The sequence below is a fragment of the Nanorana parkeri genome, unplaced genomic scaffold, assembly GCF_000935625.1.
Source record: "Nanorana parkeri isolate BGI_ZX_2015 unplaced genomic scaffold, ASM93562v1 scaffold21, whole genome shotgun sequence".
NCBI lineage: Eukaryota > Metazoa > Chordata > Amphibia > Anura > Dicroglossidae > Nanorana > Nanorana parkeri.
In genome coordinates this window covers 1,231,832-1,243,609 of record NW_017306289.1, presented here as the reverse complement: position 1 = coordinate 1,243,609, position 11,778 = coordinate 1,231,832, and the positions used below count along the sequence as shown (strand labels likewise).

Below are 11,778 nucleotides of genomic sequence, written 5' to 3'. Positions count from 1 at the left end.
AATTTTCTGACTAAATCTAAAAGATAAAACTGTATTGAGTTAATAAATAACAAATATTAGCACATTTGTAATTGCGCCTTTTTGCGAAAAGGTAAAAAAAGATTTAAGGTACGCAAAACTGTAAATAATCGACTTACATAAAAATTGTTTTGGTGTTTGTGCTGTGATAAAATGATGCAGGTATATATTTAATTGCAACACAAGGTATCATAACGCATGGCAATGAGTCACAAAGCTTTGCCATGCGCTGCCACAGTTAATTTAATGGTTTTTCAAAAATAAAAAAGATCATGCACTGCCATGCGTTGTAACAACGCACTGCAGCGCATGTGCATAGTGTGCACAACAATATGTGTGTGTTATGTGCGGGGAGGGAGGGGTTGTGCTTTTTTTATTATTTTTTTACACTTTTTTAAAATAATTTAATTCTGTTTTATATTTTTTCCTTTTAATTTTTTTTACATTTATTTACAACGCATGGCAATGCGTCACAAAGCTTTGCCATGAGCTGCCACAGTTAATTAAATTTTTTTTTAAAGAAAAAAATACATTAAAAAAATCATGCACTGCGATGCGTTCTAACAACGCACTGCAGCGCATGGCATACACATCAATATGTGTATGCTATGTGGGGGGAGTGAGGGGTTGTGCTTTTATTAGTTTTTTTTTAAACATTTTTTTACATTTTCTATTTATTTTTTTGGTCCCCCGACCCCCCCGCCGGTGATTTTTTTACGGATCCCCGCTGCCACAGATCCTACAAGCAGCGGGGATCCATGGAGTCTCTCATCCCTCCCTGGGGTGGCGCCCGGTATTTTTGATGATAGCATCGCTAAAGCGACCATGAGCTTATAGTAGAACTGTAAATGCCAGGTCCGTACGGCATACTGAGCTGGCCAGCCAGAAGCACTTTTGTAGCTCCGTATGCCGTACGTCCTTGGCAGCGATAGGGTTAAATGATCACATTGAAAAGTACAATGCATCAGCTACCTTGTGCTACCAGAATATACACAACATGATATGTATATAAAACTAATATCTTCGGTATTGAACAAATTGCAAGGACAAAATCAGCAACAGCAGAAAATAAAATTTCTCTTGAAAATGAATGGTTGCAAATTGGGTCTCCAACTACTTCTGCTAAAAAGTAATTAGCAAGTTCAATGCATGAGCCTTAAGCACACTGAATATATATCACATTCTACAGTTGCTGAGCATTCACTTTTTTTTCCAAGTTCTTGAATTTGAAAGTGTTGAGAAGGCAAGAAAGGGCATCAGCAATTAGATATTTTTTTTTAAAGATTGTCATAACTATTCCTCTAGTTTCCAAATTGTTTTAGATACCTCCTTAAAGTGGACCTTTACCCCCTTTCATTTAACCCACATCAGCATTCAGCTCTGCATGCTGATAAGAAATCTTACATTTACTAGTCAAACATTGTTTGTTCCTGTTTTTCCATTCCTTGGTTCTCTTAGGCATTAGTGATCTAGTCTGTGCCTAAAGCAGGCCATACACCTATAGATTTTCGATCGCTGCTGCCAAGAGCCATAGTTTGATTCTAGCTCAAATAGCCCATCAAGCACGGACCAATGTCGATTTCGATAATCGTTCGCTAGCAATACTAACTCACCAAATTTTGTTGATCGACAGACCGGATTTTCGTTTGCGCATGTGCAGTGTTCTTGCTGCAATTTTTTCATACTAATCAATCGATTCCCTAACAAAAAATCGATAGGTGTATGGCCACCTTAAGAGATGCATCCTGGGAAGGTTACAACAGCAGTGCATTGCTGGGAAATCTCACCTGTGGACTCTAAAATCTTGTGACATCTCAGGGAAACGCATTTCCCCCCCTGTGATGATGTACATGGTCACATGTCCTAATCACGTGTGTCAGAGTTCCAGGAAGTAAAGGGGGATGGATTAATCTGCCCTTAGAAAAAATGGCCACTGAGAGAAGAATGGGGAGGAAAAGAAAACTAAGGTATGCAAAGCATAAAAAGACGTCAATTCACTGGGCAAAAGGACAAAATGTCTGTTTAGATTCTGCCAACACTGCTGTTGTGATTGCCTGCAACTACCATACAACCTCGACTAAAAACATGAGCAGCACTGGACAGGTGGATGAGTCTGTAAGGGCATATCTGTTACGATTGTGTGCAAGGGGCTTAGACATGAGTAAGGAACTGACACACTTCTAAAATATTTAAACTACTTAAAGCTCTATAATGTAAAACATCCCTGCACACATACCATAGATTCTGCATTTATTGTGATGATGTCATCATCATGATCCAGAAGCTTGCAGGAATATCCAATATTTACAGCTGTTTCCTGCTTGTCTCCAGTCAGAACCCAGATTTGCATTCCAGCTTTGCGCAGCTTAGTAATCGTCTCTGGAACACCTTCCTGTAAGCGGTCTTCTATACCTGTAGCACCTAGAGAAAAAGATGGCAATTGAGAATTTTAAAGCAACCTAAACTGGCATTCGGCAGTTCTAGTCTACCAAGAAAGAGGCAGTGGACATCATTGAGGATTCTCCTGCCAAATATTTCCCTGTGGAGCAAGGAAGAGGACCACTACCATATTTCATGGTTAAGGCACTGTCTAAAAAGCAATGCCATCCAAGCATATATTTGGTTTAATAGGTCAGGTTCATCAAGGCTTGGCATCAGGATGGAGGATACTGTGAAGGATCTGCAACTACACATACAAACCAAAACACCTGCAGCTCCCTGGTTGCTTCCGATACAGGAAGCCACAAAATTAGATATCAGCTGTCACATCTATGTTGATTCTGAGCTTACAGTTCAACCAGAAACAATGACAAAGTACTCCCAGCAGTGGCAGTAAGAAAAATAATCATAAATTTGGCATAATAAGTATATAGTTATGTTTATTTCTTCACTTTGAGTTTTTCTGTCCATTCCATCTACATTATAAAATGTACTACTTTTGTTTTAAAATTAATCTTGCAGTGGGATATATCAGCCGTAAGGACAATTATATTTAAGATGACTGCTAGGGAACTAGCATTCTCATGTATTACAGCAATGCTTTCAATTACACTTGTAGCATATCTACAGCCTCTAACCGTCTTCTATAGCTTGTTCATAATCTGACAGTCCCCTATAGCATTAGGTATAGAACTGCAACCAACTAATCGATTATTTATTGGCAGCCCTAATTAGGTACAGGCAGTCCCCGGGTTACGAACAAGATTGGGACTGTAGGTTTGTTCTTAAGCTGAATTTGTATGCAAGTTGGAACAGGTAAATTTTTTAGGTGCAACTGCAGCCAAAAAAACATTTTTAGTTTTGGATAGCATAGGGAAGGGTTAACCCCCTGTAACATTTGTTTTGCTGTCCTCACAGTGGCTCTAATCCCACACCATACTAACCAAAACAATAAAATTTGATGGAGTTCTACTGTAAATGCAACTTGGGACAGATGTTCTTACAATTTCCTGTAATGTACAGTCCTGGACCCGGAAGAAGAGACAGGCACTCCTCGTCTGCACGCCTAACAACTTCCTGTAATGTACAGGAGGTACAGTACTACGAAAGTCAGTGCAAGCACGGCAGCATTACAACTAGTGGAACAGCCTGGCACCTCCGTTCGTAAGTAGGAGTCGTACGTAACTCGTATGTTCGTAACTCAGGGACTGCCTGTATACCACATACTAGAGATGCACCGAAATTGAATTTTCAGACCGAAACTGAAAATAAACAATTTGCCATACCAAAATGGAAAATATATATTTTTTTCTAACCTTTTTAAAATGATTTTTTTTTGTATTTTATTTGTACTACTTTACTGATATTTCCCTTTTCAAATAGAAAAAGAGATTTAAGAGACAGTTCTCAATCTCTTTTTCTGCAGCCCCAGTTATGAATAAACAGGAAGCCTCTATACCGAGCTGCTCCTGTCCTTTCATAAACTGTGGATATAGTATGAGTTACTATGTCCACAATCATGAATGAACAGGATTGTAAAGCACTTCCTGTTCATTCATTATTGGGGACACAGTAAACATACTATGTCCTCAATTATTTATAAACACTCAACGATCAGCTAATCGCCAAGTGCTTGTAACCGCTCTCCATCCTGAGTTGCTGTGACAGGAAGCTGAGTGGGCGGTGCGGGAGGAGAGCTTGGCCTCCTGCCACATTGCGGACAATGATCTCCTTCCCCGCCCCCACTCGGCCACCTGAAAGTTTCTCTTTCTGCTGGGCGCTGTTGTGTGTCAGAGGGGACACAGAGCAGCACTCAAGCAAGGAGGAGAGAAATCAGGGATGCACCGCATTTTTGGCCAAAAAATTGTACTTTCGGCAATGTGGCCAAAGTACCATTTTCAGCGGCTGAAATTTTGGTGCATCCCTACTAAATACATTGTTTGTCAATAATCAGAGGGCAATACTTGAGGTCCCCTTTATCATGGATGTTCTCCACAACTAGCTTGAAGGCTTCACTATACTGACAATCGTCATTAACTGGAAGAATCAGTTTTGCTCACAAGGAATCTATAAAAAACAAAGGGGGCCCCCCCAAGGCATATTTTGTTAGAGAAAAAAACAAAAACATTCTCAATTTCGGTTGGATTTTTAAAAACATTTTGGTGCACCTCTAATAACAACCAATCAGATTAAATTGGACAAGGCGACCCACTACAGGATGCCTGCAGAAAACTACAGATTTGGGGGGGAAACCAGTCACCCCGCAGAAGGAGAATGATAGGTAGTTACAGGAAGCTTCTGCACAAAGCAAAGTTTCATGGTGGATTACTGCACAAATCTGAAAGAAATACAGTAAGTACGCCAAGATTTAAGTCCTAATATGCACGCCTCTTGTATTTAGACAGTATCTGTTCATCCTGGAATCCAGCTTTAAGGATATGCAGAAAATGCATCTTAGATTCTTCCATCTCATAGAGCACAAGATACCCTGCCTGACAACAAGCCATACCTGACTAAAACAAGGACACAGAGGCAACAGTGATTTATACTTTCAATTATACACTCACATCAAGGTAATGGCCAGGTCAATTTTGCTAGTGTCATAAATCTGAAACACTGTCAGTGCTTTATCAAGAGTATCTGTTTCCAGATGCCAGATGTTCATAATTAAACATTCTTGTTGCTGAAGATCCCAAAAACATAATTTATGCTTAAAATTATCACTACCTAGTAATCAGAATATCATAGACAGTTCTGGCTATGCCATGACAATCTCAGGACAATTACTTAACAGTGGGGGTTAATAGTTACACAGATCTTACAGAAGAAAGCCAAGAAGACACACTCCCATGGATTTAATTAGCAAATGTGGCTGCAATCAAAATATCTTTTGTTGAAAAGGCATCCTAAATATTATCAGCTAACAGGAAAAGTATGTAGCCACACAGAGCATCGAGCAGCCCCCTCCAATTCTTCTATGAAAGCAAGATTAATAAACTCACCCAGCAAATGTAGATTGGTCTCCAGACGAACTGCAGATTGGAACAGTAGCTCTTCACGGTTTTCTAATGAGGATTCTGCTTGTAAATGAAATTTCAGCCAACAAGAATACTCTTCTTTACTGAGAACCTAGAGCAGAAAATCTTTTTAAGAATGTGTTTGATTTATGAGGGGTATACATTTAAATGTAAACTGTACACGTAGAATATATTTTTTTGTCTGATGTTGTAGAAGAGGACAAGGTAAACGTGGATGTTTACAATGAGATGTGCAAGTAAAATATTTGCATTCGCAGACGTTTGCTCTTTTAGAATGATTGTTTACAAGGCCGAGACAGGTCATTACATTACTTGCAACAAGAAAACTAAATAAGAGCTGGTAATATTGTGCCTCGTTTTTACCATATCTGAAGAGTAAGGGTGCTAGGTCAGCCAACATGAGTTTTGTGATCCCACATCACCCGTGTGTGTTGTATAGATAGCATTGTGTTTGTGGAGACCATTCAAATGGCTGTTAACAGACTGCTTATGCAAGCAAAGATTATTATAAGACTGCATTTTTAACCAACTGATTAGATAATAAAATGTGTGTACCTGTAAATGTACTGTACACATTGGACAAATCAAAATGGTGTAGTCTACCAAAAATGTTAAATGATTTTGAATATGGCTGAATACTTTATAGTGAGATTGCATAGCCTTGTTTTTTTGTTAGGTTTGCACATTATGTAGTGCACATGGGAAACATAAAATTGTGTCAAATGTGGGCATAAGACACCCAGTCACAAAACTCAACAGCACAGTGGTTATATCAACTGAATAGAGGTGAAGAATGTGTTGTTGTTTACCAGGCAGCTGGCATGTGTATTAGCACATTTGGGCTATGGCATTTTTGCTGTTTTTTTTATTGTACTGCGTATTAATTAGTACTTCCTCTTGCTGGAAATACATATCCCATATATGCACCACCAGACAAATTTTTACCATTCATACTGCAGATTGTAGTCTATACAGCCTTGAGTAGTCTATACAGCCTTGAGGCAAAGAAACAGAGGTTGTGAGACACATATAAAGTGACACTAAACTCAAGAGTTAAATCTTAAAAATGCATTCAAGTACCCTATTAACAAAAATGTATCTTATTTGTGTATCCCTCGGCTGTAGATCTGCAAATCATCTCTGAATTGGTTTAGTCCACCATGGTCCCTGTGTGGGTTGTAAAGTAGCCACTGCTCCATCCCGTCAGCGTACGAGTACGGACACCTGCATGGACGTGCAGTTCAGGTGAGCGTACGGCCGTGTACTCCCATAGAGAAGAACGGGCTGCTGCATACAACCACACGCAGCACCTGTCCTTCGCGGGAACGGCCCGATACGACTGTGCACGTAGCATGGATCCAACGGGGCCGGCTGTTACTCGTGTGAATGAGGGCTTAGTTTACTCATTCTTATTGAGATTGTAGTCCATTACAGGAGTTGTCTTGGAGCGGTGGCTACTTTACAGCACACCCAGGGACCATGGGGAACAAAAGTAGCCACCCCCCAGAAGGAAGGGCGGTGTCAGTACAAATTCAGAGATGATTTGAGGATCTACAGCTGAGTGATACACAAATAAGATGCATTTCTGTTATTCGTTAAGGTACTTGAATTTATTTGAAGGTTTAACTCTTGAGTTTACCATCTCTAAGCAAATCTACAGCAATGTTATAGGCATCAGAAAGGCTTCATTTGGGAAGATAGGAACAAAGCAAACCCTGATGGAAAGGGGTAGAGAAAAAAAAGTCAAGACTCAAGTGTACCTATTAAAAGGGGACTGAACCTCTTCAATTTAAATTTTCAACATTTAATTTCTTCATAGGATTCGGCATTGTCTGCTCACAAACTGCAAACATACACTCTTAGAAAGCAAAGCTTGCAGTTACTTACTCGTTTAGCTATACACAAAGTTCTCAATCCATCAACTGCATAACAGTTCAAGTAATTCTGAGTTTTGGTTTGAATTCTTCTTTGGTACTTTCCCACAGAATTGTCTAAATAAAAACAAACAGCACTAAATTAGCAACACTGCACTTTTCCCAAGAAACAATTAGGTTAGAAGATAAGTTACACTGTGTAATTTATACCACAGTCAGCTGTCTTGGATTTAAAACCACATCACAGTTCGTATGATTCCATTGAAACAGCCACTGTTCACACAGTGGTAATAGTACCACAAGAACACTACATATTGATGCTTTGATTCGGCTTCCCTTTCTGGAAGAGCTGTTCATGTACAGGACATCAATTGCTTGATAACTGTGTGTGCTATATAATAAATGTAAGTGTGAATTGAGCTCAAGTTCGCAACCATATTAGATACAAATTAAGACATTCAGCTCCGAGTATGCATCATTTTTAACTGTATAGACCTACTTAATCTCCAAGGACACTTATACATTCTGTATGTAATTGCTGTCTATCTGCTTATGCTCAAAGAGGCTTATGTAGTCAATCTGACATCCACTGTGTAATAGCTAAAATTAGCTGAAACTCCAGCCTTGTTAAGACACATCTGGTTGGGTGTTGATCAGTACTCTGTGTGGGAAGCTTATTGGCAAAAATGTTTGTTTTTTTATTTAAATTTTTGATATATTAGTTTCCAAATGCCTGTACGATAAACCCCAACTACAGTGCCATTCCTAAGCCATCCCAAAAGCTTGAGGTGATAAAGGATGAGCAGTATACCAAACCTCCCCTGCACAGAATATAGACACTGGTTTAAAATAAGTAAAGGAAATGGACAGGGAGATAGCAGCAACCAGATTTCTGCTCTCCTTTATCCTTTGCATGTCACAATATGAAAGAATACTTGATTGGCTGTTAATTTAAATTTCTTTAGCTTTTAGTTTAAAAAAACAGTACATGTACAACAGTGTTAGTACTGATTATGCATATAGATACATTTTTTAATTTATTATCATAGATTTAACATGCAGCTTTGTGACACATTTAGTTGAGTACAATGCAGTAACATTCTGCTAAATATCACAATTCGGTTTTGTAGGCAAGCCAATGGGTTACTGGCATTAATCCTGAAAGACACAGAGCCCCGAAGCGAGCTGCAGATGTCCATTTGGTCAAAAGTATGGCAAGCCTATATATTTTGCACATTGCCTTTTCCTGTACACCTGTATCTTTATTTTACATGTTCCAATCAATATAGGAGATTGAGTTAAAAAAAAATATCCTTATAAATTTAAAAAAGGAACAATGCACTACTTCACCTATTTACAGCTATCTGTATGCTAGACTAACCTCCTGCAGTTATTTTTAGACAGAGAATGCCATCTGCATGTCTTTCTGCTCTGGGAACTGCTTCAAAAGATTGGTCCCACATGACTGTGACCCGGGAACAAATTTCCTTTCTAATCAATGTTTTCAAAAAATATCATGGTAATTTATATGGTAGGTCTGTTTCTGTTATTAACAAAACAATCTCCTTTGTGTGGCACTGGAAAACTGCTACAGCTCTAAACCATTGCGACCAATATTTGCAAAGACATTCATGAGGAATAGCCAAACACATTCTAATTGTGTGAGAAAAACAAAAAGTATTAGTAAATTGATCATGTGGATGGAAGCTTTGGTGGATATAGCACTGAGATTTCTGGGAAGGTAGGAGGCTACCTGACAGATTTGCTTAGAGACTAAAGCTGGCTATACACTACCTGAATTTTGAGCAGTGTCTGGCCACGGACGACACCCCTCTACTTGGCAAAAGTCATTTTCATTGAAAGTTCTAACCAAATGCGCAAACACCCGCTTTTAATAAGCTCCTCCTCAAAGGGATAACACACTGAAAAACAGCCCTGGCAGCTAGACAGGCATGTCTTAAAGGTGTAGGCACCTCAATAGCACATAGTCTAACACTCAGCAGTAAACCTACAAAGGGGAACCCTAGAGCCTCCATACACTCCAATACATTTACCCCCTATGCAAAAATTAAAAGGGAGTGGGGGTGGCTATGGAAAGGAGCATTACTCACCACGTCTTTGGCACGAGTTGCCAGAAGTCACATTGACTGCAGACTGAGGTGCTATATATTATCCTGCCATGGCCCACAAGCCAGCAACTTGCTTGAAACAAAAATCCAAAAGGAACTTAGGATTTGCCAGAGGAAAAATATCTATGTACTAGATTCTCGGCTAATAACTGGGTTCCGGCCACCATCAGAAGCTGCCCCCTAAGCTATCTTTAGTTTTTTTAGCGTACCTACTGTCCTACCCTTTCAGACAGTATTATACCCAGTTTGTGATTATCTAAAGCAGAGCTGTGTCCTCCAATGAACGAAAAGAGAAATAGTGATTTCTGGTAAAAAGGGAAATCTGCTTTAAGATAAGGAGCATTCCATGTAAAAATCTCCCCACTACCAACAGGCCCTTGCAAATTGTCAGCCATAACCAGACATCTTGAGGTTTACAGAGGATGATGGAGCTAAAAGCTGAAATGCAATGGCTCTTGAAAAAACTAAATCATGGATATACTGCAATAGAAGATTTCATCTGAAGGTATAACTGAAGGTAAAATCTTAAAAGAAGAGCTTCCCAATTGCTACAGTGTAACTATTATAAAATGGTCTTAAAAACTAAATGTCTAAAAGAACGATATTTGTTATTCCTAGCAACTAAATCAGGGTCTTCCATTAATTTTCTCTTCTATTCATTTTCAGAGTCTAGTAGAATCTGAAAGGCTGCTTGTGGGGGAACAGTTTCACTTAAGATATTTAAGATATAGAGCCAATTATGTTACATAATATTCCCATACAACAATATGAGGAGGATTATCTGTTGCAGTCTGGTATAGACTGTTTTGTTTACTGTCGTCTTTGAAGCTAGTATTTAGTACTCAGTGTCCTTAAGGCATTCTAGTCATTTCCAAGAAATCACAAATTACATTATGTATATACTGTACACATGTCAGTGACCAGTGAATAAGAACTTGAAACATAATGATGAACAAGTGTTTACAGTAATGGCTTGTACGCTAGCGGTATGCATGTCATTTATTAGGGAGAGCGAGTAGTGGTGTAGCCATTTCCATTTTAAAGTTTTGGATAGAGTGGGGAAAGAAAAGATTGGTAAGGATTTTATTGCTATCTGGATCCTACTAGGGGGATTTCCTTTCAGTTTTATCTTAAAAGACGGGAATGTGGGTCATAAGGACAGGAAGGCACAAACATCATTGAGTTTCCATTTCCCCACTCTGCCGTGCCTTCCTTGTATGAAGATCATTTCCCATCAAATGGGAGGGGAAATTTCCCAAAGGGGGCACAGAAAACAAAAACAAAAAAATTGACAGATTTACCTCTTCCCCATTCTGTTAAAACATTTGCCTTGGTTGTATTTGTGCTTTAATAGTTACCTGTTATTTTATGTCAGATCAAAAGAACAAGAACTGTTGCCATAATTTTCAGTAAAAGACTGCTATACGAACTGTAAGCAACACAAAACCAAATATAATCCTCTTAGGCCTTGTATACACCAGGTGCAGAGCAGATTAGTTGCAGACCGGAACAAAACTGCGTCCAATGTATTCCAATGGTATTTTTTGCTCCAGTTCACATCGCAGCGTGCAGGTCCAGAGCAGGTGAAAAAACTGCAGCAGGCCCTATTTTACCTGCTCTGCATCTGCAAACGCATAAAAAACGCATGCAAATGCCTGGAACGCACTGAAAGCCCATTTTAAACTTTAAAAAAAAAATAATTTGTTTTAATTTTTTTTCAGCCGAAAACACATCGAAAAGACTAGCGTGCGTGTGCAGAAACCTGACCCGATCTGTTCTGTATTTGGTGTGAACAAGGCCATAGAGTGACACTAAACTTAGGAGTTAAATCTTAAAAATGCATTTAATTACTTACATTTTTCTTAAAAGTTAATCTTATTTGTGTATCACTTGGCTGTAGATCCTCAAATCATCTCTGAATTCATACTGACACTGTCCTTTCATCTGGAGGGTGGCTACATTTCCCAATGGTGTGTGTGTGTGTGTTGTAAAGTAGCCACCGCTCCAAGCTCACTCCCGTGATGGACTACAATCTCACATTTAATTCACCAATTTGAATGAGATTGAAGTCCATCACGGGAGTGAGTTTAGAGTACTGGCTACTTTACATTTTTTTTTAATAGTTGAGGTACTTCAATGCATTTTGAGATTTAACTCCCAAGTTTAGTGTCACTTAAAAGAAGCACTTGATTTACACTGGAAAAAAATCCATGGAGTGAAACACAGTGACATTTATCAACTCTGTTCAAAAAAGAGGCAGTATTACACAGGCGCAGCAAG

The 11,778-nt window shown here is 39.0% G+C and overlaps 1 protein-coding gene across 1 annotated transcript in view; it reads right to left on the bottom strand.

Annotated features, from left to right (window-relative positions):
• ATP10A (ATPase phospholipid transporting 10A (putative)) overlaps nucleotides 1-11,778 on the bottom strand; it is a 123,903-nt gene that overhangs the window by 28,753 nt on the left and 83,372 nt on the right. Inside the window, exons 11-13 of the mRNA XM_018563400.1 lie at nucleotides 7,383-7,486; nucleotides 5,460-5,586; nucleotides 2,255-2,439 (exon numbers count right to left, since the gene is read on the bottom strand). Of these exons, the coding sequence (XP_018418902.1) occupies nucleotides 2,255-2,439; nucleotides 5,460-5,586; nucleotides 7,383-7,486 (416 nt within the window). The remainder of the gene's footprint in view (nucleotides 1-2,254; nucleotides 2,440-5,459; nucleotides 5,587-7,382; nucleotides 7,487-11,778) is intronic.